Source organism: Xiphophorus hellerii, chromosome 18 (assembly GCF_003331165.1).
Source record: "Xiphophorus hellerii strain 12219 chromosome 18, Xiphophorus_hellerii-4.1, whole genome shotgun sequence".
Lineage (NCBI taxonomy): Eukaryota > Metazoa > Chordata > Actinopteri > Cyprinodontiformes > Poeciliidae > Xiphophorus > Xiphophorus hellerii.
Genome location: NC_045689.1, coordinates 25,946,201 through 25,973,585, shown reverse-complemented (window position 1 = coordinate 25,973,585; position 27,385 = coordinate 25,946,201). Strand labels below are relative to the sequence as shown.

Sequence of the window (27,385 nt, the reverse complement as noted above, 5' to 3'; positions counted from 1 at the left end):
TGAAAATGTAATAAAAACATTTGGAGGAAGTGGTTGCACATTTTGTAGTGACTCACCATCTGCCAATACTGTATAACAATTTAACAGCATATAAACAGACTTTTAATAAGATTGCAGGAGTGACATATGCAGCCACATAAATGGAAGCCAGTATAAAATTCAATCCCACTATGAGTTATTATGAACTCAAACATCTGCAGTCTATAAAGTCCATAAACATCCTAATCAGATGTGCGATTGCCTCACTTCACTGCATGTCTTGTCAAATCCCTTAATGTAACTTTTTTTTCTTTAACTACTCGGCTCGGTCCACTCTGTTTTCCCCCACCTCCCTCCATCTTTAATGCCATTGATTTCTTTCTTCTTTTTTTTCCCCTCTCTCTCTTCTTCCCCCGTCTGTGAGAGGAGCTACACGGTGGGAGTGTGTTGTCTGAGCGCCAGGGCAAAAAATAGATGGCAAATTACAGAGCCTTCTGAGAACACCCCACCATGCAGCATGACCTCAAAATAACACAGCCAGACGTATAGTCCCATAGAAACGCGGAGTACACACTATGCTGTCCTACTTCTGGTTCTGCTCGCTTGACGTGACGGTCGCACAGAACCCTTTGCGACGTGCCAACCAGCAGTCCGACGCTGTGTTTGAGTTTATGTGCCTCCGGAGGAAAGTCTGAGTCTCATTCACAGATGTTAGTGTGATTACAGCCTTGTCTTGGCGCACTGTTTCAGAAAAGCACACACCTAAAAGTAGTTACACTTGATCGTATTGGTTCCTTTGCCAAGGTCAAACTTTGTCACTGCTATTTCCTTCAGAGCAATGACTGTTTTCCAGCAGGAAAAGATTTAAAGCTACGCTTCTCGCTGTAAATTGTCACACGCGGCGCAATACCGCTTCAACGTCCCTAAGTTTTGTCACATTCCAACCGCAAACCTCAATTGGGACTTTTTGTAGTAAACCACCAGAAAGTGATGTAACTGTGAAGTGGAACGATGAAGTTATACGTTTTTCAAAACTTTTCACGATTGAAGATGTAAAAAGCGTCTTGTGCATTTGCATTCAGCACCTTTTAGTCAGAAAACCCATACAAAACCTAGCGCAACAAACTGGCTTCAAAATAATTAACTCCTAGTGTGTCCACCAGTTCATGACTGATTCCATTCAACAAGCCTCTTTTGTTTTGAAGGTTTGTTGTGGAATATCAGTGAGCAAACACCATCATTATGACCAAGAGACAAGGCTGACAGAGTGCCAGTGCAATTTCGGAGAAATCTAATTCAGGGTTAGGTTATAAAACAATATCCAGAGATTTGGACGTCTGGCAGAGCATTTGAAAATGGAAAGCGTCAATCATAACATAACTGCAAACCTACCAAGACATTGCTGTTCATTTTAACTGAGAGAGGCCGGGAGGGAAAACATTAATCAGAGAAGCTGCCAAGAAACGAGCTACGGAGATCAGCAGAAGAAGGTGATCTGGTCATATTAAACCAGAATCAGACTTCATGGCAACGTTATGTTGTGGGAACTTGTTTCTTTGGAAATTGACAGCAAAGCTTATCAGCGTTTAAGGGATAAGCTGAATTCAGAGGAGTCTTCACTTTCTAGGAGGATACCAACTCTAAACATAAACCATATCTACAATGGAGTGGTTTAGACCAAAGCTTATTCATATGTTAGAACATTCCTGAACTGAATACAAAAGACAAAAGAAAAGAATAAAAAACCCATTTGCTTACTATTGCTTTCTATTTGCTCACAGTTAACGTGATTTGGGTTGATCTATTGTATAAAAATCATTGTTGGTGATTGTAATACGATTAAATTAATACCTATTCCAAGACGCTGTATTTAAACCTCTGACAATGCTGACTTATGATGCAAGCGGTCAAAAAAACAGAAACCCAGCGGGAGTGATGAATGAGTATCACAGGTGTTTGTCACACTCACCTTGAGTGAGTCAAAACAGGCAATGACTCTGCCGTTTTCCACTTGACAGCTCTTGGCAGGGTGGGCGAACTTGCACTCGTTGTCCGGCCGCGAACACGTTCCTCTCTGAAATTCCCGACACACCTCCAGCGTCAGCCACTTGGTGTCCCGCATCGGTGTCACATTCACCGCCATTTCAAACTGAAACAGGAAGGGGTCGATCGGGGGAAGCTAGCTGTCCAGCAAGCTTGCTGTTCTCTGGTAAAACCGGGGCAAATGTTGAGAAGGGATAGGTTGAGAACATCAGAAAACAAAAAACCCCAAAACAAAACACAACAAAAAAAAAAAAAAACACAGCTTCAGAGGTTGTGCTCCAAGGTTGTGATCTGAAAGAAGCCTGTTGGGGGCTCTCCTAACATTTGGGGTCCATCCCAGGAGTCTGTTTGTGGCTTAAACAGGAGTCCTTCAGAGCCTGTCAACCGGGGCTTGTGTCGCCGATGACCATACAGCTTTGTCTTGTAACCTCTCTCTTAACGCACACGCATGCACACACAACCCCGGTTCTCTCAATTTGCTCACTTGTCAGTTGAACCGTCAGACGAGATGAATGGCACAACGCGGTATCGATCAGGCTTGGCCCATGATGACAGAACGCAGGGGCCAGCAGACGATGGGGGAAAGCAGCTGGAGGAGAGGAGAGCCAGCGGAGACAACAGCAGTGAAACAATTTTCTTCAGCTAACAGGAGCCGATAAAAGCTGTTTGCCTTCAATATTTGTCTGCTGAGAAGGTGTGGGGGAGAGGGAGTTGGGCCTTCACAGAGGAGGCTGGAGTGGCATGGATGGTGAAGAGAGCAGGATCCCGGGGCGGGAGGAGGTGTCGCTTGCACAGAGACGGCCTTAGCAGATGGAGCTGGCAGTCATGGCAGCCCTGGTGCTTTTGGTGTGGCCCCAGCGGATCCGGCGAACTTGGGTAGGCACAGACGGCCTCAGAGGAGCCAGACAGCCAGGAGGGTCAGCACATGAAGGCACTTCTCTCTGCAGGGAGGCACAGGTCAGAGGTTAACACATACAGGACAGAATCACGTATAAAACGTCAGTCAATGCATCCTCCTATACATTTTCCTCTGAGAATACAATAGGAGACGCCACCGGCTCGGGGAAAAATCTTATTGGAAATTTAAACTGAAGAAGAAAAACAAAAGAGAGATATGAGAAAATGTGGGAAGCGGGCAATCATATTTAGAACTCTGACTCAGACTCAAAGTTCATTACAAAACAGCTTTAATTTATGCGTAATGCACTTGAAAGATTTATGTAATCGAGAGGAATTCTCGATTTCACTTATTAGCATTAATTACAGTCCTAAAAGCAACCCCGCTGATATATTGTAATAGTTAATAATGTAATCATAGATAGCAATACTACACCGAGAGCAACTGAGCATGAAATGTAAAGATTAGTAAGTTGTAAGTAAGCCTGTCCCTGGTGAGACTGCAAATGGCCAGTCAGCTAGCCTGACGACTCCAGCAATGCTGCTGGCTGCAGGCCAAATGGGAGAGAGCGATTTCGACGGGATGAGGTCACCATGAAGGACAGAAGAAGAGACAGAGACGGACTACCTTCAGTTTACACCTGTAACATATTCTCCCGGTTCACTATAAATGCCTTGCTAAAAATTTGACGCTGTACGTAGCTGATTACATTTGTTTATTTTTTTGTGTGAGGAGAAATCTTGTTCCTTTACCAAACAAATAAACATACTACATTGAAATATATGCACAACCTGTTGATGTTGAGATTAAAAGACGGTCACTTTAGCTGTTTCATTTGTTTGCATAGCTAATAGCCATGTAGCTAGTAGCACGGAGTCTACAAAGCAGTCAGTAAGCTGGCTTTTTATTTATTTAACCCAAATGCTGGATTTATGCTGTAATGGCAGATGTTGGTTAGTTCCAAATGAACATTGGGTCAAAGATTTTGACCCAATGTCGGGTAGGAGGTCAAAACGAGCCTTGTTGTCCTTCACAGACCCACAGTTGGAAATGCACACAAAGCCCGATCAGACTTCACTGAAATCTGATTTTTTTTTTCTCTTTGTGTAAAAGACTTCTGATGAGATGACATGAGTGTAGCAAACCCTGCAAGTAATCAACTTTGTAGCATAAGTAACATATGAATGTGTTTGTGCTCTGTGTTTGACAATTTGACAAAGCCAATGTTTAGTTTTTATGAGTTCTGGTGTTGGTGGAAAGCACAAACATTCAACAGCTGCAAAACGCCAGACGAATAGTGATGAGTCGGACAGATGAACGCATTTCATGGAACAAAATGAAGTGTTTTGTAAGTGATGCAAAACTGAGTGGATTTGAAAAAAAAAAAATTCAATGTTCCAACTCTACATGAAGTTTAAAAAGAATAAAGCTATGCACTTTGAGTAATTTTGTTAACCAAAAGCAGAGTTATATTCCTCTATGTCCCACAACATAAAAACAACTGAAAGTTACATTAAATGTCCATTAAAAGTGTCACCTTTGCATTATTGGGTAAATATGTGCACTTTTAATGCAAAGATCCATTAAAGCTTGCATTAAAAGTGTCAACTTTGCATTCAAAATGTCACTATTCACTAAATGGCACTTCATGACAAGACATAAACATTCATGAAGACTACTTCATTTTTATTCCAGTTATTATGTCATGTTTATGGTTAAGTGTCACGCCAGTCTCATGCACGCCCCTTCAAATAAAGTGTTAACAAGAAACAACAGTTTCAATGGTGGAAAAATGTACATACATGATCAAAGTTTTCATTCTCACATTAATAGCTATAATTTGGGTATGCCTTTTTTAAATCTAGAAAGTAGCAGTGGATTCTGAAAAAACAAACAATTTAAACTCCAACCCAAAGTAACTCAATTTGTAAGAACTTCTAATCAAATGCAAGTGACTGGAAGCAGCAGCAGTCTTAAATGGATAGGTCATGACCTTTGACCAACAATAACTCCTAAATATATCTCAATTTCTCCAGTGGATAATTTTACAAACAAGAACAACTTAACCAGTCAAGATGTGCACAGAGTCAAACTCTCCAAACTTCCAATAAATAGATGGGTATATATAAATATATATACATGTAATGTTAAGTTATATTAAAGCACAATACCCACATGTGCTGCATTTAACCACACTATGGAATCTATTCATTTGTACAACATCAAAATAATTTAAATGGGTGAACATGAATTGTTTACTTTAATGATGAATTCTTGCTGGCTCACTTAGTTTGTTCGTATTTCCAAAGAACATGAATTAAATTTAGAGTTAAGTTCAGCCCTTCTGTATGGCACCAGACAAAGTCAACTCAAAACTTAGCAGTAGAATGGGGAAGCAAAAAGAAACAGTTAAAAAGAAAGTGCACTCAAGGCTCCCACCACAGCCCTGCTATTGCTTTTCCTGAGGTCATGCATTTAAGCAGAGAGGAAATGTGAGATCAGAGCAGAAGCCCACAGAATATCCAGTAGCAGTCTCATGCACTGAAGCAAAAGAGAAAATAGTCCGTTCAAAATAAGTAACGGGCTTAAACAGCTGGAAAATTTTCACAAATTTCATTGGACAAACTTTCCCTTGTGTCTAGGGGCGTTTGGGTGTTAGTTGTTTTTTCTCAAAGGAGTTCTGTTTTCTTTGGACGCTCAGAAGCTCTTGTGCAATGCGGTGCTGAAAACAGCTACGTCAGTGCAGCCAATTCAATAAACTCGGCTCCACCTCTGTGTGTTATTAGCGGTTGTTCAACACGGAGGACTGAATGAGGTTTACTCCAAAATAGAAAATGGGAACAAAGTCATATCACATGTGAAAAATGACTTCAGCATCGAGGGAAATATATGAATAAAGGCTTCGTCAATAAGCATCTTAGCGTTTGTGAATAATGCATGTGGTCATTTCCCATAGCCAGAGGCTAAATATATTATTATACCTGCAGATCCACTAGCCGAGGTAATAAGGTGGGGTGAACGGTGAGCTCAAGGGAGATGTAGATCATATGCAACAGTAAATGCCCCATTGCCCTTAAAGTGTGCACATTAGCATGTAGAAGAGTCCAGTAAAATACTAGCAAAATGTCTTTAACATTCTGTTTATGATTTACTAAAATACAACCACAAACCTAAATTTAATTTACTGGGATTCGAAGAGACAGACCAACACTAGTACCACACTGAAGTGGAAAGAAACATGTGATGTGGTTTAAGGTGTTCGCACCCCCACCACGTCGAGAGCTGTTTTGGAGTTTATCTCACAAAAATCCAAATAGAATTGTGTAACGTGATAAAATGCGAAAAAGCGGGGATCACGCGATGCACGCTGCGGAATAGCCGTGTGTTTTTCGTCTCCTCTCTGGGTCGAAGTAAATCTATTATTTAAGACAACAACCCACCGTGTGAGCTGAAACAGTAGTTGTGGTAAGCTTCGACATGTGACTTTAACTGCTCTGTATGCCCTCTCGTGGACAGGTGCCCCCCGAACCCCCCCCAAAAAAACACCCAGTCTAAAACCTCTAGGGTAGTAAAAAATATTCTAGAGGAACTGGATTTAATAGACATATGGAGGCTTTTCAACCCCTTTACAAAAAGCTTCACTTTTCACTTGTTGCCACATTCAACGATGGCACGCATCGATTATTTGTTTATGTCGAATCATTTGGTCCACTTTGTGGAAGAGTCAGAGATGGGAACTGTTTCCCTCTCTGACCATGCTCCTGTTAGGCTGGCGATGCAGCCGCCCAGATCACTGGATCGCACAGCTTCAAGGAGATTAAATGGATTGCTGCTGCTAAATGAAGACTTCACAAAATGATGCATGTGTTTAAGTTTATGTATAAATTGGTTACTTTTCTCAAATAATTGCTGTAATTTATGTACATGCCTCCAGTTTTGTTTTTTTGTTGTTCTCTGTATCAGTGCTGTATAGGTTTTGTCCTATTGTTCTTTCCTTTTTTCTTTCTGTATAAATTTTCAAAATACTTAATAAACATAATACTAAAAAAAAAAAAGCTGTGAAAAAGCTTAAGGGGCGTGAATATTTTTTCTTTTGCAAGGCACAAGTGTAGCTGTGCCACATTACAAGAACAGAGTGTAACGCCAAAAGTGCTACAGTGGGTCAGGTAATCCCTCAGATGAACAAAGTTGTCTGATCTTGAGCTCATCTGTCAACACTAGCCTCGACTGATTGCAGCGAACCTAAACACACACGCAGACCCACGTGTGTCAGAGATGAAGACTAATTTCTGAATTTAAAGCATCGTTTTCCTCATTTTTCTCCAGTGTTTTCCCCTGCGGTAAACAAGCCAGGGCAAAATGTAAACACATTGATACAGATTCTGTCTCCATGCTTCCTGTTGCTGATCGTGACCTTTGCGCACGGATCAGTTTGCACACACTCACAGCAGATGACGTGGCATAAATTACAGCAGAAGTTTATCAAGCCTGTCTAAGAAACAGTCTTCTGAGATGTAAACACTCTCGGAGCTAATCATCATTATCTCTTGTTCAAAATGTTAGAAATGCATACAATGTGAAGCCAAATATTGTATGGTAAATTTTGCTGAACCGTACACAGTTCAGTCCGAAGTTATAGTGAATACAACAAACATGTGAATTGGTCAAATGAGACCACTTTATTAACTACATACAAAATCATATGAGTGGAGGAACATTAACATTGCAAATCACCCTCAACTTATCAGGGAAAATGGTGGCGGCAGCATCGCGAGAAGATGTGCAGAGTTATTGGGAAGATAGATTGAGCTGAACACAGAGCAATCTTGGAGGGAAACCGAAGGTTGCTATGAATTAAAATACATTAATGTGTTAGAAAGGCCTAGTCAAAGTCCACACCTAAATCCAACTGAGATTTTGTGCCAAGATTCGAAAACCGAGTTGGCACCTCAAAAGATGTACAGCTAAAATTGCAGTGTAAGATTGTTTCATTAAGTATTAAATACGCTACTTTTCTGATTTTTGTTCGTCAAAATTTGAAAAAAATTTTCCCACCGCTTAACAATTATGCAGTTCTGTGTTGATGGGTTGCGCAAAATTCAGAAAAAAAAATTGTTAAAGTTTGCAGCTATAATGTGAAAAAAAAAATCATGAGAAGGTTTAAGAGAGATGGATACGTTTGCAAGAAATTCCACATTCTTATTTTGTCGCTTCACTTTAAGAAAGTTTAAGACCCTTGAAATTGAGATGGAACACTGTGAACACTGCATCTCTATTTTTATCTTTTCACTTCAGGACCGCAGCATCCTGACCCCACACATTGGCATCGTTTCTGCTCTATTTTTAAATTAATTCACATTGTCTGGCTAAGAAAACAGCATTGAAATTAAATGAATGTCAGACACAAGTATGGGATAAACGTTTGGGTTTGTTCAGATGGAAAACCTTTGAGCAAAAATACAAAGCACAAAAAGGCTAGCAGCCATTTAATGGACCAGTAACACTGCGTGTGTTAATATCCAGTGACAATTTAATATAAAAGGAACATAAATGATAAAAACAACAAATAACATAGTTCTATGAAAATTACGTTTAAGCAAGTGATTTCAAATAATTAAATGAACAGTGACTAACAAAAAAATAAAACCAAAGTTACAATAAACAGGAATCCTCAAGGACTTAAGTTTTTGCATTAAAGCCACGCTTTCTGTGGCTTTTGCTCGAGGTAGCTGCAAATCCTGAAATTAATGTGCACAGTTTGGCACCAATCATGTGGAATTCCACAGTTAACTGAAGCCACATTTGGCTCTTCATGCATATGAGAGCAATGTGCAAAGGAAGAATGAGATGAAAATGTAGCAAACAGAAGCCAGAGATCTGAAGAGCCTATTCACCTTGAATAACTGCCTTTGGAGAAAAAAAAAACAAAACAAAAAACCCTAACAGAAAAACAAGAAAGAGGTTAAGAAAGTTTGATGATCTTTGACACAGAGAGTGAAACACAGGTGCGATGGCAAATGAGAAGATGAATTTGATTTAAAACAAAAGATTCCCCAAGAGTCACTGCGTCAACTATCATCTGTTTAAATGTCCTGGGAATTGGTGTGTGGCAATCAAAAGGGTTGGAAATATGATATTCCAGACATTTCCTGTCACATTTTTTTTTCTTATCTTGCCACATGTTGGTATATTTAAAATAAAAATAAAAATTACACACGTCAACACAAGAAAGAATATCGAACGACGAGAGAATTGAATTTTCATCAGTGACAACAGAGCATATACAGAACGTAGATGTCAGGTCATTGATACTCAGCTTTTATTTTATATTAAGTGACATACAGTATATGTGTGTATTGCATCTCTATGTTGTATTGCTCGTGCTACAAAAATTGCTCGTGATTTTATACGTTCATATGTGCATACATCATATAGAAGCTTGTAGGGCTGAAACGATTCCTCGGATGATTCGAGTACCTCGATTATTAAAATTCCTCGAGGAAAATTTACCTGCCTCGAAGCTTCGTTAATTTATGTTTTATTATTTAGCGCACCGTGTTCCGGTCGGGACATTATTTGCGTTGCGGGGAGCTCTCACTTCCGCCTGAGTTGTTGACGAAAACAAAGTGTTAGCAGCATAACGTCCAGTTTTCAAGTTCATCTATTAAACTGACTGAAGACGAATACATAAACTAAAAGCTGGAGTATAGACATTTTTTATAACCGTATTTGTGAGCCTGCCTCTTTATTATTAAATTGAATATAATTTCAGATTTTTGTATAACTTTTCTTCAGGTTAACTTAGAACCAGGTAAATTTTACAGGTAAATTTTCCAAACTACAAAAAAGTAACTGTTAGGGAAGCTCAAAAAGTAAAAATTGGAATGATGTTGATATCCGATAGTAACACTGCTGTTACGCCAGATTTACCAATATATTATCTTATAAATTTTTTTATCCGATTACTCGATTAATCGTAAGGATAATCGATAGATTACTCGATTACTAAAATATTCGTTTACAACAGCCCTACAATGTTGTAAATTATTGTTTGTCAGACGTCTTTTTTGGGGGGCTGATTGAACTGCTTGATTCTGATTGGCTTAGATGCCCTTTAACCTCTATGCAGACACATTGTGTTAAAGATATCTGTAACAAGATGACAACAGCATGTAGCTGAATTATAGCCCAATTTAAAACCTTTGCTCATGCTTTTGGAGTGCTGGTTAATTCTTTTTTTTTCTTCTCGAAAACAAAACGGATGCACAAAAGTATTATCTAGGGTTGAATGACCAACACTGGCTCACAGTGTCACAGTTTGGGAGGTGGACTTTTTGAAAAAAGGAGGAGAAAACAAAAAATGAAAAGGAGAAAGTAAAAATGGAACAAGGGAAGCATATTCAGCAAATTGAGAGGCTAAAGGACGCTGACTGCAGCAGATGGACGCTTCGTATTACATTGCATCGCCAGCTGACGAGGATATCGTCTGTAAACGACCTGAGCTGACCCTGGGGAGAAGCATTGAGGAAAACTTAGATAGGGGAGTGGAGCCTAAGAGAGAGGTAGAACTATCAGACGGAGAGTGATGAGACACAAACCAGAGGAATTAGTGGTGAGACAGGGGCTGGTCTCAGGTTGAGAGACGTAGGTAGAAAAAGTGGCCCCTTCTAATCCACGGATGATAAAAACATACACATAAATATTGCTACATGTTCCATTTCCTTTTCTCTGCATCCCTTATAGATATTGTTTTATTTCTTTCCCCATCTGAGTGGATTGTAACAATTTTCGCTCTAGTTCCGCCCTTGGGCACAAACCAGTAGAAATAACAATGGAAAGCAGTAGGGAAAAAGTTGATTCCTTATTTCAATGGACTGCTGCTGCTTCTGTTCTACCATCTTGACGCTTTTTATCACAGTTTATCTCTTTTGATTTCCCCGTTTTCGTCTTCTGTTTTTTTTTTCTGCTTTAGTTTTTTTCTCTATTCAGCTATTTCCTCCCATCAAAAATTGTATCGACGTCTCCCCGGTTGCTCTAGTCGCTTCGTGTGACATAAACAAGTCGGTGAACGTGAGCCCTCTTTTAAAAGTACTCGTCCTCATTTTATTTACCTACACCGCCTCGCCCTTCCCTCTACCTCTCCTTCACGCTGTCTCTAGACCGTTTCTTGTTCACACAGCACCTTATGCTGCAGTATCACCGTAAAGTGCTGCAAGGTCATCATCGCCACAGCAACGGAGTCAACCGCGCTCAAAGCAAGGACGAAGCGGTTAATGGTGTCAGCTCCAGCCTCATGTCATGGCCATATGGTCAGAACGGCAGAAAGACGCTGTCTTTAAACAACGCTGCGCCACTGATGCAGCCCTTGCTGAGTCTATAGCAACAAGCTTAGATGTTGCAGCAGCAGTGGGTAATGCTTGTGAGATGCAGTTGTTAAAGTTAAGGTGCAATGCTGGAATGTGTTATTTTAAAATCTAGTAGAAAAGATCGCATAATGACCTCAGATTTTCCAAACTATGCAAATACATAAATAGTTGGTTACAGATATCCACCAAAGTTAGCATGATAATCATGTTCCACCATTAAAAGATGGAAAACTAATAAAAAAGTCAATTAGTTGGAGACTTGCTTAAATTCGTTCAGATATTCTGCTCCATCATCCTCGACCATCATCCTTAACCCAAAACAGCTGTTTAAAACATTTGTCTTAAATTACTTTTTATTTGGCATGAAAGGGATGATTTGGACTTCTCGAAGTTAGATTTTGAAAATTTATTGGTAATAGTTTCCTACATATCAACATGAGCTAGATGGTTATTAAACAGGTCCGTGTGTAACAAGCTGGTCAGATGAACATTGTTTGTTTTCATGGACTTTAGCCATTTGTAACAGCTCCAACAAAAGATGGCGATATCAATGGATTATAATGCGACCTGATCAACTTTGTCTAATGCATACCATATGGTTTCAAGTTTAAATGCATAAAATCCACTTCGATCTCAGGCATAGTCGAAGTCAAATTTAGTTGAAAATCCAAATTGTTGAAAAAAGTGATTTGTGCGAGAAAGCCAGGCTGATTACATTAACTTGAATTTGAAGCAATCCCTCCTGTTGAACAAGCACATACAGTATATATATTATTTTGAATAATTCAGGTTGGCCGGTCGTTATTCTTATTTGCTGAATTACATTCAGTTACAGAAAAAAAAAAAGTTAAAAGCCTTGCTCGGTTGGCCCTTTTGACATGGGTTAAGTTAATCACAAACACTAGACATCTTTATGGGAACAGCTTTCCTCCTTTCACTTTCTGAACACATTTTCTCCTTGCTTAGACAGAGGACAAAACCATCTCCTCTATATATTTCCAATTAAAATTTGGCAAAGGGCCATGATTTCGAAAAATACTTTAGACTTTAGAAGGATTTATGAGCAACACCGCAGAGCATGGATACATTACCTTTCTTCTACCAATCAATCACCTCGCAAGCAAGTAAGAATGCAGAACATATCTGTTCAACGTCTTTAAAACGTAGTACTGACATTTTAGGGCTTTTTTTTTGTAACACTATTCTTGAAGTTCTTTATTTTACTTCGTCTTACTCACTAAAGTATGTCACAAAGACATATTGATTGAACGAAGTGACAGATCTGCATCAATTTCAGAAGAAACACACCAAAAAGCATGCATGAAAGAAACCAGGGTGTTGCTGTTCAAGACCCAACCATGTGAGTAGCATGTGCACAAGTGCCCCGCCATTTCTCATGTGGTCTCTCGACGCATATCTTTCTCTCTCGTTCTCACACAAACGCACACACAAACAAACTCAATCTATGCCTCGCTCCTTCGGTGATAAGACAAACAGACGACAAGTGCAGCCAAGTGGCACGTGCGCAATCTGTTGTCTGCACCGTGATATCAACGCAACTGCTTAAAGAACCCTGCGTGCACGGCGAAACAGAAAGGAGCATTTACGTGTGGGTTAGACAAGAGATGCAAAACCACACGAATACGCTGCTTGTTGTGTGCTGCGCAGAAAAGGTAGTGAAATGATTTGTGTGCGGAGCATATATGGATATTGTTGTGCAGGGGCCATATTCTGCAGTATGGCTTGTGATGCCACCGTGGTGTAATGCAGCTCCAGTCGAGGGTGTCACTGAGTTCATGGACATAAACCAAGCCACCGCCAGACTAGTCTGCTCCTCTCAGGAATAGCAATGGCTGAGGTGTTGGTGTGTGTATGCGCATGTGGGGGCGTGTGTGTGTGTGTGAGTATTTGTGAGTGTTTTTAAAAAAAGAGTGTGGGTGGGAAGATTGAAAAAGATTGGAAAACAGCTAAAAGAAGAGGAGGATTCACAGGAGCCTAAAGACAGATCGATGGACAGACAGGCAGTCTCTCGAGAAAAGACAGTGAGTGATAGATGTCCAGGGGATATAGAAACATCGCTGGCAACAGGGAGAGAGACAAAAAAACGCCCACTGAAGAAAAGAAAAGAAAAAATCCTTCTAGTTTGATTTCACCACATCGGCATGCGGCATTTCAAGCACATAGGCCGTTATTACTCATGAAAAATTGCAAACAGCAACTCATACACACACGCATTCTCTTCTGCACAGAGGCCTGCAGAAAGCCCTTTTAAGGTTAGTTCTGTCACTCCTACTCTGACACTAAAGCACATGTCAACCTGGACAGACGTGCAGCCATGAATAAGGGAGTTGTGTAAACAACGAGAAGGCAGACAGTGACAGGCAGATAGACGGACAGGTAGACTGGTGCTAAGGCACAAGTGGCATGGCCTGTGAAAAAAAAAAAACAACAGAGAAGAGATATTTGGTGAATAATGAGATAGGAGCCCAAACAGAGAGAGAGGGAACATAAATTGAAATAGAAATATTTCATAAGCGATCGGGGCGATGAAAATCTCTGGCAGGGTATGGATCACTAAAAGCGAGACGCTTGCTGAAAGATGCCAAACGGCTGAAAAACTTTTAGCCATTAAGATCAATAAATAGAATATAAAATATATTGTAGCAGATCTTCTTTTCTTTTTTTTAAATGGTGGGAATTTTGCACATTCTGAAGTCTGGAATTTTAGATCCAATCAGGAAATACCAAAGAAGTGGATGTTCCCTGAAAGAAAACATCTCCAGCTTTCCAAAATCCCTCTTTCTGTCCGTCATACACAGACACACACACACGCCAACACACGAACGGAGCGGCACAAAATCTCTTTTCTCATCATCAGAAAAGGCATCGGGCAAAACGGGGGGATAATCTGTGCTCTTCAGTCGTCTATGACCAGTGATTCAGTTTGACACCTTAATCTGTGGAAATCACAGAGGACTCCTCCATGGAGCCAACTGTATTTACTACAGATTACATCTTCCACTGGTGTGCATTAGTCCAGTGACAGCTTTCCAGACTGCAGGGAAAACGGCAATCATATGCCACTGACAAACTCCTCGTGATTTTTGCCACTCAGTGAATGGCCTTGCGGGACTCCCCCAAAACCCATCGGCGGAGAGTGGCTGTCAATCTGCTGCTTTACAGCGCCATATGGAACTCCCACTTTCAGAGACATTCTCCTAATGTGACCTTGGTCAATGAATCCTCCGTTTTCTTTATCCTTGATAACTGGAGAACTCAAATCAGGCTAGAAACGTGCTCATTTAACGGCACATGTGAACTAGTTTCCGTCACACCAAGCAAATGCTAGAGACAGCAGGGAATTTGTGTTGCTTTACTTCAATGGGACATGTAAGATACTGAAACTAGAAGGAGGAATAAAAGAAATTAGAGCAAATTTACTGAGAAAATACATGTTCGGATGCACAGAGAACATGGCTGATCACTTGAATTGGCCAATTTTTAACTTGAAGCATCTTTGACTGGTCAGAACCTCAAAATTTTTTTATTTTTTTTTTGGAATTTGCAAAAATGCGCCGTACCTCGCCGCTAACAGGTCTCTTTTTAGAATGGATGTTGTTGTTGAAAAGTTAGCTATTTACATTATCAGTAAGGTCTTCTAAAATAATGTCAGATAAAGCACAGATATGTGGGAAACTATCCGTGCCAAACTAACTACTGTTCCAAGACATCAGTAGATAACAGGACGGCTCAAGAGAGTGTGGCAAAGTTGTCTTCTTCAGATGTTTTCATGTCGTTTCCTTCAGCGGTTCTTGATGCAGCGCCACCGCAGGCGAAAGGCGGGGCAACAGGCTCTTCAAAGGGTTTGGTTCATTTGACACAGTGCAGCGGTGAAAGTGAACCGCACTTGCTGAAAATGTAGCAAATCTTTCAATTTTGGCCCCCAGTTGAACCGAGTCCACCGCACCATCAGGCGTGAAAACACGCTCAGTGTCTCTTTGCTCTTGCTACCCTATACTCTAATGACCTTGTGGCTATCTGTACCCTGATCTGCAGAAAAGAATTTTCTTTTTTTGGCCAGACACACAAGAGACAGAGAGACGCTGAATGAACCATAATGAACCCCTAAGACAAAGAATCAGACAGAACGCTGCAGAGAGAGAGAGAGCAACAAAGGCGAGGATTTGTGAGAATGCAAAACTGTGAAACAGAAAGAGAGGTGTTGAGATCAGAGGCTGAGAAGGACGCGTACACAATAACAACAGACATGGCACAGATGAAAAGCAGAGTGTAATGCATCGGTTTGAAAAGCACAACGTGGAACCGCACAAATAAATGTTGCAAAAATTATTTGGACAGAAAGAAGACTTGTTGTGCTTCCAGCGACGTGCATATTAGTGGGTGGACCCACCCACACGTCTTCATGATTTCTTCTTATACAAATGAAAGTTCAGTTTTCAGATTCGGTGTTTGATTTCTGTAACATCGGAGCTGCACACTTAGAAGTTCTTCCCTCACAACATAAGAATCTGTGGCTCTAAGCAATGAGGCTTTTACCTCGCCAGCCTGTTGATCCAGACCGTTCGAGTTTCAAAACCAAGCTTAGCAACTGGCAAACAGCATTTAGTAAATAAGACGAACCAGGCCTTTGTTTCAGTTCACATGAAAGCAAAAAGAAAATAGGAATAAAACATCACAGGCAACAGGATCATAGGTGGTAAAAGTGAATAAAAATATCAGCGGATATTAGGAAATCTTAAAGATGAGATAAATAAACTGTTTATTTTTTCCCTCCAGAGTAGAAACTGGAAATCAAATACATTCTTTATTTAGGTCTGCGAGTTCACATCTTCTTACATTTTGTTCAATGTCGCCTTTAAATATTTGGAAGAACAGTGCTCGCTCTCTCTCCATATATATATATATATATATATATATATATATATATATATATACAGTATATAATTATGTAAAGTTTTGCACATTTTCAAAAAAAAAAAGGTTTAGAGAAAAAATCAATCAATCAAGTTTATTTGTAATAGCACATTTCAGCAACAAGACAGTTTAAAGTGCTTTACATCATAAAAACATAAAATTAGAATTATCATATAGTCAACAATTGTGAAAATCAGCATCAGGCATAGCATTTTGTCAAGTGCCATCATTAAAATCAACTTTTGAGTTGAGTAAATTCATCCATTAAGGGGAAAAATAGCCAGTGGTAAACATCCAACATGTTTTTGTTTCTCACTGGAAGCAATCGTATTGTTTTGGAGCGGTCAAGCCAGAGTTCTGACTTGAACCTGATGAAGAATTTTTGGTGAAAACTAACGATTATTAATGTTGGTTCAACTTACCAACATTAAAATAATCTGTCGGTAAATGAAAGAAGGGCTTGGTTGTTGCAATGCTAGGATGCTACATTTTCAACAAGATGTCCGAAAAAGAGAAAACTGAAACTTGATTGCTTATCTTTTGAGAGAAACAAACTTATTGGCTGAATAAAGATAACTCAAGCAATAATTAGGAATTTTAAAACAATTGAAATAAGGACCAACCAAAATGGCAAAGAGGTAAAGAAAATCTCAGCTGTTAGATTACATAGCTGCAATAAGAGTTAAATGTAATTTAGCTTTTTTTTTCTTACCAGAGGGGCCAACTAGAGATGTCTAACAATAGATTTGTAGCACACCCTCTGCTATGACTTCTTAACAGCATCTGGGAGGGGCTGGTTCACAAAACAACATACACCTTTTCTACAGCCATGATGTCCTTGCCCCACATCCTCTGCTTGTTTTTCAATAAAGTAACAATTGTACATCATCTGTAAAAAAAAAAAAAAAAAAAAAGGAGCTTTGTCATTTTATAACTTTACTTTCCTAATTGGAAAAACACCAAACCCTTTATTTTTTATTTTACATTTTAACTAAGTGATTTATGCTTCCTTGGGAGAAAATCTGCAACTTTTTGTTATCACTTTGATCCCTGAAGGGCTTGCTTGCATGTCAGAGTATAGCAGACGGCCAGAATGACACGAGATTTTGAATCATTTCCTGAGTGCAGTCTGAAGTCTAAGGCAGCAGTCGTCTTGCTGGTAAGTTGGAGTAATGCAGTGAGAATGAAACTGTGCTTCTTTTTTTTTTTTTCATTCATTCCTCCATGCATGAGGATTTAATATCATTTACAACAAACGCACAAATCAAAGTGTTTTCTGGAGAAACTCATCTGCTGTTTTCTTTTTTCTTTTTTTTTGAAAGATTATTTACTGAGTTATTATTTGTCTTTGACCCGTTCAAACTGCTCAAGTCCAACTAACACTGATTTTGGCGGTGAACTAATTCATTCAGACGCATCCCTTAGCATCCAGATCGCGAATAAAAGATACGACAGGACAGGATGATCCAAAAAAAACATAATTGACATAGAGCTTTGTTTCTAAGTAAGCACATAACCCCAGACACATAAAGACAGTAAACAGTAAAGACTTACTGCCTCTCTGCAAGGATTCATCTGACTGCTGCTGAGGGGAGAACGGAAAGTGAAAACCTCATGCTTGCTTCGCGGCAGTCCTCGCTCTTTCACTCCCTCTGTTACTGCCCTCTCTCCTCCTTCTCTTCTTTCCCTTCGCTTTCACCCTCCCCTGCCTCCCTTCCTTCCTCCTCCTCCTCCTCCTCCTTCTTCTTTTCCTCCTTCACTCCCTCTCTTGGCAGAGCTTTACTGTATTCAGCAACACCAGTCTCCATATAAGGCGGCCCCGCTAAACATGTCGCACATAATTTATCCACGGCAGGCTGCAAGTTCACCTTTCACAGCTCACACTTGGACCGCATGAAAAAGGAGAGAGAGAGAGAGAGAGAGAGAGGTAGGACGGAGTGTTGTAGTCCAACTTCAGCCACGTTCCACAAAATTTCACACTCGGTAAAGGCGCGCGCGCAACTGTTTTGGGTGCGCGCGTGTGTTAACAAATGCTAACAGTCAGACCGTGGAAACGCTACCTGGAGACCAGTACGCGGTTCACCTACCTACATCGTGTCCAGGGCCGTGCAGAGACCTTTGGGGGGGGCAGGGGCTCGAAGTTAAAAAGGGGCACATTGAACAACAACATAGCAACAACCAATATTAATCAAGAATCTAACTGGTTCCTACTGTATCATTGCCATCATGCGGGGACAATGCAAAGCAAATCTAGTCTATATTTTCACCAACAGGTATAAAGTTGCTGTTTTGCTGCTGACAGTCCTGGAGGGCTGAGCTGATCTGAGACTGTAGCTGTTAAACAGACCAGAGGAGAGAAGGTCAAAGGTTATGAAGTTATGAAATAAGCTAAATTGCTGCCATTTTACTAATTAAGCCCTAATAATATCTATTTAACCTCTAGAACAACTTGGCTGCAGACTGATTTATAGATCAAAAACTCAAAGGGGTTAACTCTATATAATAGTTTGATGTTAAACCTCTGAGACCTAGAATTATAAGACTGGGATATCAAGGCAAAGAAAACAGTAGCTACTGGTAGGGGTCATTCAGGACCCTCCAGCCATTCAGGGGCCCCTAGAAATTGTTTAATTGTACCACAGACCATAGATCTAAACCTGTAGCATCATTTATAGAGAATGACAATGTTGTTAAATTTTATTTAATGCATTCAGCTGAGAAAAAAATTACATTTAGAATTTAATTACTAAGTTTACTTTGTAAAAGTTTAAAGAACCATCTTGATAGTTTGATTGTTGTGTTACCATGGCTACAATATGGTGTAATCTTGGTGTTTGAATTGGGTTTGTTCACAAATACATCACAGCAAATAACCAATAATCAGTGATTGATTTTAAACTCGGTCAATAAACCTGGTCTCCCTCTCATAGACTTCACCTTATCTATATTGAAACATGTTAATGATGCTGAGGTTCTTAATAGGAAGGGCATGAAGAGCCGTCTGTGAATCTTTGCAGATGCTGCGAAAAGCTGTGTCCACCTACAAAACCCACTTTTTCTCAAGCTCTTGTCTGCGCTGCCGCATTTAAAACCTGACTGACAGGAGTAAAATAAAATAATAAAGAAAAATAACCCTTCAAGAAATATGTTGGGGTTTTTTTAAAAGAGGATTTAAACGTCTTTGTTTTGTGACCGAAACGGGAAACTGCAGCGAGAGAAGGTGAGATGAAATAAAAGTGTCAACAAGCAAGATCCCTGCAGAGTGCTTCCTGGTTGTGAGCATCAGCGCAGCTATCTGTGATGATGGCTCAGTTTCTGCGCTATCAAGAAAAACAAAAACCTGCTGACCTCTCCTCCGCCTCTTTCTTTCTAACACACTCACAGAGAGAGAGAGAAAAAAAAAACACCAACCAGACAGCAGTTGCAAAACTGATGAAAACAAAAAGCGGTGAATTGCAGAAAAAGACAGATTGGGAGCAAGAAAAAAAAAAAAGAATAATAGCAACTCTTTGAGTAGTGGTTCTGGTTGGTATTTTCCTCCCTCCTCCACAGCTTCGGTCCACTCACAGGACAGCAAGAGTCACAGCTCTGTTGCCATGGCGTCTAACTCCATCAAACGCTACGTCAGGTGCGTGTGTGTGTATGCGTGCGAGCATCTGTGGCCGTGCCGGCGTTTTTTTTTTTGTTGTTTTTTTTTTTCCAGCTCATCAAAGTGTGTGTGCATACGAGCTGCATGTGGGTGTTGCCAAGTGATTCAGAGCCACATCACCGGTTGCAATATATCAGGTTTGTTTGGGATTTATCACCGCTTTGGCTTTTGTGTGCACGAGATTGTGTGCGAGAAAGTGGAAGAGTAAGGTGTTGATTGAACAGCAGCCTGCAGCCTGCTCTCAAAAGCACCTATGATGAATCTCTGCGCTGCTCAACGTGTTAATGTTTAGCTCCAGCTACTATAAATATTTATCAGCTCGCTCATAGAGCCGGAGCAACTCACCGTGGGGCCCCTGCTTGTGTGGAAATTTAGAATTTCGCCCCGCATTGTCTTGTGCCCTAAAAAGGTCCTGCGGCTGCTTTGCAGGATTATGCTGAACTTTTAACAGGTTCACAAATGTGTGTTGTTGTTGTTGTTTTTTGTGTTGGTAGGAACGAAACAAATTCTAAAACATACACATATCTATACCGGCAATAATAGCAGTAATATTCAGAGAGAAGCTACAAAATTTATTATAGTTAGCAATTTATTGTCAGTGACAAAGGAATAAAGATCTCAGCGATGCATGCAGATTAGAGAAGGCGCCGTGCCAACGCTACAGTATATTATAAAAACACAAATTCAATAAAGTAGATCAAACCTTTCATTGTGGCTAATCACATTTAGAGCCAGCTCAAAGTATAAGCAAACAAAGCAGCCGCTTGGGCTCCCCTGAGAGTGGGTGACCTCTCGCTTAGAGATGCTAAAACTTAAAATCTGTGATTAAATTTATTCAGAGCAACCCAACTTTTAGACTTCAAATATTTCTGGATAGTAACATTTTTTCCATTTTGATTAGAACTTAAAAAGAATACGCTAGTAGATACCATGCTAAATACAATATAACAGATAGTTATGATAAGCCATAATTTACTGTTGATCGACTGGTGGTGTCTGTAATGCACACTGTGATCGGCGGTAACTGCCAGAGTTAATGCTCTGCAGTCAGGATTAAAATCAGAGTGAACACACGACTTATTCACTATTTATTTATCAAATGATGTAAGTTGAATGTCAGTCTGATTCTGTAAACTAAATCTATCTAAACCGTCATGCATATTTAGGGTGTTGAATGTTCAAAATTAATCCTTTCATTTGACCTTTCCAGATTGATAAAGACATAAAACTGTTTAGTAGCCTTCTTTCAGCCAGCTGACCGGCAGTGTGCAGCAACGGGCGGTTAAAGGGCAGAGGTGTGTTACTTTGGGTCACACTCTGACACTTTCTCGAGTCTAATATCTCAAAGGATTTCAAACTGTAGAACAATGTGATTAAAAAAGTTTATCAGCCCCAAATTTTATTTAACAATCAGGGTAAAGCTTTCACAGTGTGTTTTGAAGAATCAAAAACTGGTTACAGTTTTTCCTTTTTGTTTAATTCTAAAGCACATTATGTGATTTCACAAACAAAATACGGTTTGATAGAAACTCAACCTCTGCTCCGCTTTTAGATTTTTAACTAGACATGTGGGCAGGAAGCACGATATTTGCAAATTGTTTCTAACTCGACTGTCGCAGTTTCGTACACATCCTCAATGCGTAAAATACTGCAAGGCAAACTGGAGCGCTGTTAGCAAGCCCAAAGAAAAGTCTCACTTTGTTGACTCACAAACAACTTTTTTCCTCATTCACAAAGAAATGAATCTTAAACATAGATACACCAAAAAGTCAAAAAACAGAGCTTCACAGAAAGGGCTTACATTAACGGCTTTCACTCACTTCCTCGGACAAAAATGACTTTGGCAGGAACTAGAGAGTGCTTCGCAACACGTTGCAGACTTCATTCTCCTGAGAAATATTGCTGAGTTTTAATAATACAAATTCTCATTACACCTACGCTAATTAGCATTACCTTCCACACTAAGCTGCAACACACCAACCGCAGTTTTATATCCACTTGGATTGGCTGCATTTGTCATTTTGCTCCCTCTAAAACAATGCAGGAAGATGCACGTTTATTTTTTATGCAACAATTGTAATGTGTAAGAAAATAATGACGGTTGTCTGTGGTCATGCCTACGTGAATTGATATTATTTGTGCTAGAAAATGTGTAGTTAAATAACAGTACTCTCCCAGTGACAGGTTTTTAAGTCTAAAGCGAGAGACACGGTAATAAGGCACCGAGGCACAGTGAAAGGTTTTGGACTTGCAGATAATTGCTGCAATTGCAGATAATTTAATGCGCACTAAGGTTCCCGCTCACTGCTCCGCTGATGTCTGTGTAAGAAACCAAGGACTTTCTCTCATTTGCACGAGTTGGTGGCCCTCATTCGGCTCATAGCAAAACAAAAGACATGGACTCTTGAACATATGTCCCCTGTGTTCCACACCATTAAAGACAGGCACGAGTGGAGGGCGGGGGGCTTGAAAAAGAACAAAGGCAGGGCTAGTTTGGACAAGGAAATCTGGTTCCATATATCATCCCCGATCCACTGCGCTAAAGAAAGCCAGAGTTCGACTGAAGAGCAGAAGAAATTCCACCGAGGGAGTTTTACAAATCGCATGGCATTGAAAGTTCCTACGGGGAATCCTGGTGTGATCCTGACAGCTTTTTAACATTCGCAGCAGGCCAACGCTCTGTTCCTGAGTTGCTAATAATATACACACGATCATGCAGGCTGCCTGTGTCTGCAACGTGTGCTGAAATCGAAAGTATTCTGCAGTTTTACTTCATGGGGAATCATGGCGTCTGTCCATAGGCAAACCCCCAAGCTAAACCCCGGCAGCAAAACGATTCGAAGACATGCTAAATCCATCACTACAACTTATCACTTAGAAATAATTGGCATGAATATTGTTTACCGGAGGAGTGCTGGACCGTCAAGATCGTGTTCGATCGACCGCCTTTGCATTTCCTTAACTTTCATCAGCAGATAAGTTTAACTTGTGTTTTCTAACAAAGTTTTATTCAGAAACAAACGGCTTCCTTCACCTTCTTTGTTAAATTGTATGTGTTAAGAGGCTTGTGATATACAATTGTTATCATTGTTTGCAGCAGCGTAACAAACAGGGAACATTCTAGAAAAATCCAAACTTTATGGTGAACAAATATTTGGTTTCCAGAACAGCTCCTTTGGAAAAACAAAAAAGAAATCTGTCTTTGAAATGAACCGACGATCTGTCCTGGGAAGACCCTGACATTCGCCCAATGACATGAACCCTCATTCGAGGATGGATGGATGGATGGATGGGTGGGTGGATGGATGGATGGGTGGGTGGATGGATGGATGGATGGATGTTATATAAATGGTCCAGGCTGCTCCTTCTGAAAACCAAGTTTTCAACATAGGAAAGACAAAAGAACATACCATTTAGCTAGCATCTAAATATTAGCTAAATTTGTTACTCAGTCAGGAATTGTCAACAAGACGAGAACCATTCACTAAATTGTACCCATATCTAAAGTCGGAGCAAAAACTGATGAGTTAAAATTAAATCTTTGGCAAACAAGACCGAACAAAAGCCCATGTTTACTTTGCTGCCATGCACTTTGAGGTAAATGGTGGCAGAGTTTCAAAAAAATCCAAAGATAACTGATTATGAAACATCAGCAAATTGTTCATAGTGTGCCAATGTGGAAACTGTGAAATCAATTTTAATTCAATATCCAATGTATCCATGCTAAGAAGTTTGTTTTTTAGTTTGGCTGATCTGAACCAGGAATGTTTTTTTAAAAAAAAAAACAACATTTCTAGACACAAAGGGTTTTTGTCCATTAAAGTGCTTCCCATGTCAGCATGAATCAATCTGCTGAAACATTCAAGGTGAAAATAAATATCTCAAAGTTTCTATATGAAACACACTGAATGCAAATCTAGTAAAAAAAAAAAAACCTGAACAAACTCAGAATACTTGGAGGCGTGTCACTTTTAAGAGAATGTTTAACTGGAGTAAATCTGTAATTTAGGAATCATCGGTTTAATTTCTGACTAATCCCGCTTTTAATTTTCTGCTGAGTCTCCTCATTACAGTGCCGAAGCACATTTTTATGACACCGTCCCACAGGGGAGGAGACCAGAAATTTCTCATTTGGGTCCCCGAGTAATAAAAGTCAAGTGTCCCCTCCCCTAAGCTGCTGCAATCGCACTTCCCAGCCCGTCTGTGACTCTGGTGCAACTGATACGGTCACAAGCCTCTGTGGCAGTTAAAACCACAAAATGACCCATTAAAGAAATGGCGCGGTTTTACTGATTAGCTCACGCTGGCTTGATATCTAAGCCTCCAAAAAAGAAAAAAGAAAAAGGAAAAATAGAGAACGTGTGTATTTTAGCAGACGATTTAATGCTGCTTCTGTAACCTGACTCTGTAAAGCGACTCCTTATGATTTCTGACATGAAAGTAAAACTTTAAAACGTGTCATTGAATCAGACGTGCTTAACTGTTAACAGCCATACATTTCAGTTTCTCAGATAATTACTTTTTTTTCACCGTCAACTATATAAACACTGTTCCCCTTTGACACAGAATTCAGTTTTCCCAAAAGTTATTCTGTGACCTGACCTGGCCTTATATCTAATGTTCACGCAAAATCTACATAGCACATTCAAATCTGAATACAGTTAAAAAGCATTTGCACTAGTACAGAAAAAAAAAACAACATTAAAAGAGATTGAAGTGACACAAAAAGAAAAAACCCTGAAATATTAAATCCATGCCAAATGTTTCGATTGGCCCTTCTTCCCAGGATTATTGCTTTTCAGCGAGGCAGAACGGAAACCGTCTGGAGCAACAGGCAAGGAAGTTGTCGGAATCATAACATGTCAAACATTAATAACGCCGTGACATCTGTGTGGAGCTGCGGAGAGCCACTCTCTGCTTCCCTCCTCTCACTGGGCAGTAACAGACACACACGCCCCCACACACACAAAAGGATCATCTCGAATAATAGGCAGCTGTCTGCAGCGGTCGCCTCAGTTTCTCCTTACCTGCTTGGTGTTCTCTCATTCTCTCTCTCTCTCTCTGTGTGTGTTTTCTTCTGCGCTCGCTCCAGCCATATGGGTGCGCACAGGCTCGCACACGCACACAACCCCTCAAACAGGAACTGATGAATCTGCACGACTTCAGCCCTGCAGCGTGCAGTGCATTATGGGGTTTCGCTCTCTCGGTCTCTCCTCTCCTTTCCTCTCTTCTCCTTTCCTCTCTTCTCTCTCTCTCTCTCTCTCTGTCGGCAGTGTTAGAGGGGGATGTCCTCACCTCCTGTCTGGAAAGAGGAGGGCAAAAACACACACACACACACACACCCGGTCACGCAAGCATGATGCAGAAGAAGACTCGTAAAGATGACTGCCGCGGCGTTGGTTACCATGGCAACAGCCTCCCTCCATGCCCCCCCTACTACCCATCCCCTCTCCATTTTTGCTCCTCTGATGTACGTAGTTGAGCCTCTCTTAGTTAAGAGTATTCTGTTTAAATCAGGAAAGAAAGTGAAACTAAAACTTTTTTTTTGCCAGATAAACACACTCATCGCGCTCCTCTCCACTTGTATTTGTGCTCAGTGTTTAGAGGTGAGCTGAGCAAGAGAGAAATGACAAAAGACTTGTGTTGACATGCTGATAACCAACTGTTGCTTCTGCCTTCTCAGATAAAGAGAGGGGATTATGGCATCAGAGGGAATAGAGATAGCTGCAGACGCTGTGTGTTTGTGCGCATGCAGATGCATGTGGGCGTGCGTGGGTCTGTGTGTGCAATGGCTACAGGAATTTGGGGACGGTTCCATCCAATGCTTTATTTCCTCTTCCTCATCGCTCCTTCTGGTGTAGAAAGCCTGGATCCCTAGAAGAACAGGATGGTTGACCATACATAGACTTAGCTCATCTACCTTCTGACCATATGTGGTCAGTACATTTCCGGTGTTTGCATGAATTTGACATTTCGAAAATATATTTGCTTAATGGAACCACGGCAATTTAGAAAAATACTGTTTGTTTTTTTAAGAAAACGGTTTTTGCGGCCATTTTGAAATCGGCTTATTCCGCAAACACTTTTTTCGTATCACACGAGTCACACATGATCAACGATCGGATGAAGAAGACGACAGGAAGTAGGGATGTGTTTCAATGGCTTATCTCGTGAAAGAATTTGCAATGGAATTGCAAATCTATGTTGTTGGTTGTTTTTTTTTACATGAGCAGAATATTGACAAATAGTTTGCGCGCATTTGTAAAGAAAACCCATCCAACGGCTCTCAGTATCATCTCAATAGTGTGCCATCTGGCTTTTGGGTTGGTTCAAGGAAGAGGAGACCCGGAGGGGCATGCATTTATTCCTTTTGGCACAAACGGTGGGCGGAAGGGTCAGAGATGCAAGAATGACACAAGAGTGAAAGAATTACATGCAAGGGAAGGAGAGCGACTAAGAAATAACGTTGAGATATCCTCTCTCGTGTCTCCCTTGGTGACAGAGTGGGTGGGAAGCTGAGGCTGTCCTTCAGGCCTTGCAAATCACCAATACACAGCTGAACCCAACAGAGCGACTTTAATTCTTCAACGCTCAGTCTTCCGACCCTTTTGTTTGTTTTGTTTAAAAGCTACGAGCCCGCTTCCTTTCTTTTTTTCTCCGAAGAGTTTTTGCGGCGCTAGTGGCTCGTATTTTTTCCACAGTAGGCAGACAAGGAAGGAGGGTGAGGAGAGGGGGGAAGACATGCGGCAAAGGTCGTCGGGACCGGGAGTCGAACCCGCGACGTCCGCGTCAAGGACTAAGGCCTCCAAACGTGGGGCGTGCTAACCCCCTGCGCCACCACAGCACGCCCCAGAGCCCGCTTCCTTTAAGTTTCCCCTGCTGAGTTTAGCGATGTCCCACTTTTCTCCAGATGTGATTTGACCACTCAAACCGGCTTTGGCTGGTTCTCTTGTTCATAACTGTAAAGATATTCGCCGTTTATGAAACCCTCACACTAAGTTTAGAAGCAAATAGGGGAAAACGCTGCATTCGCGTGGTGTTCCCTCTCTCCCAGTTGTTAGCGGGCACCGCTGGCAATTGGGCTCACTTTCGATTCATCGCCTCAATAGTTGGGACGAAAATTCTGCCAGAAGACTTGGCATAGTAGACAAATAGGAGTGTGACTCAAGGTTGTTCCAGTTTTCCAGATAATTTGCACTTGTGGAGACCTACCTCGAAAGGAAAACAAAAATTACTGCACTGTGTTCCCAGATATGTTTACTTTCCCAGTTTTCTAAGGGCAAATTTTATTTGCGTAGCAGATGAGGCAACTTGACAAATCACTGTAATTTGCACGTGGTGCTTTTCTTTATGAAATTAGTTGAGTTACTAATCCAACTTGGATCATATACTTTTGGATGCATAAACCAACAGTTTTTGTTTTAGTAAGTAAATGAATGTCACTTGTTTTGAGGCCTTCAGTCTGTTAACTTGACACATATGGCCGTTTTTCCATGTCATACAGTCGCCTTCCTA

The 27,385-nt window shown here is 40.6% G+C and overlaps 1 protein-coding gene across 9 annotated transcripts in view; it reads right to left on the bottom strand.

The window, feature by feature from the left end:
• Positions 1-25,161, bottom strand: part of LOC116707728 (muscleblind-like protein 1) — a 77,361-nt gene extending 52,200 nt beyond the window's left edge. For 3 of the 9 annotated variants that reach the window (XM_032545231.1, XM_032545234.1, XM_032545232.1), the window contains exons 1-2: positions 17,776-17,916; positions 1,949-2,963 (exon numbers count right to left, since the gene is read on the bottom strand). In XM_032545231.1, the coding sequence (XP_032401122.1) occupies positions 1,949-2,122 (174 nt within the window). In that variant the 5' untranslated portion in view covers positions 2,123-2,963; positions 17,776-17,916. Of the gene's footprint in view, positions 1-1,948; positions 2,964-17,775; positions 17,917-24,897 lie in introns of those variants that run through there. The other 6 variants (XM_032545224.1, XM_032545226.1, XM_032545228.1 and 3 more) reach the window with 4 other exon arrangements.
• Between the last annotated feature and the right edge of the window lie 2,224 nt (positions 25,162-27,385).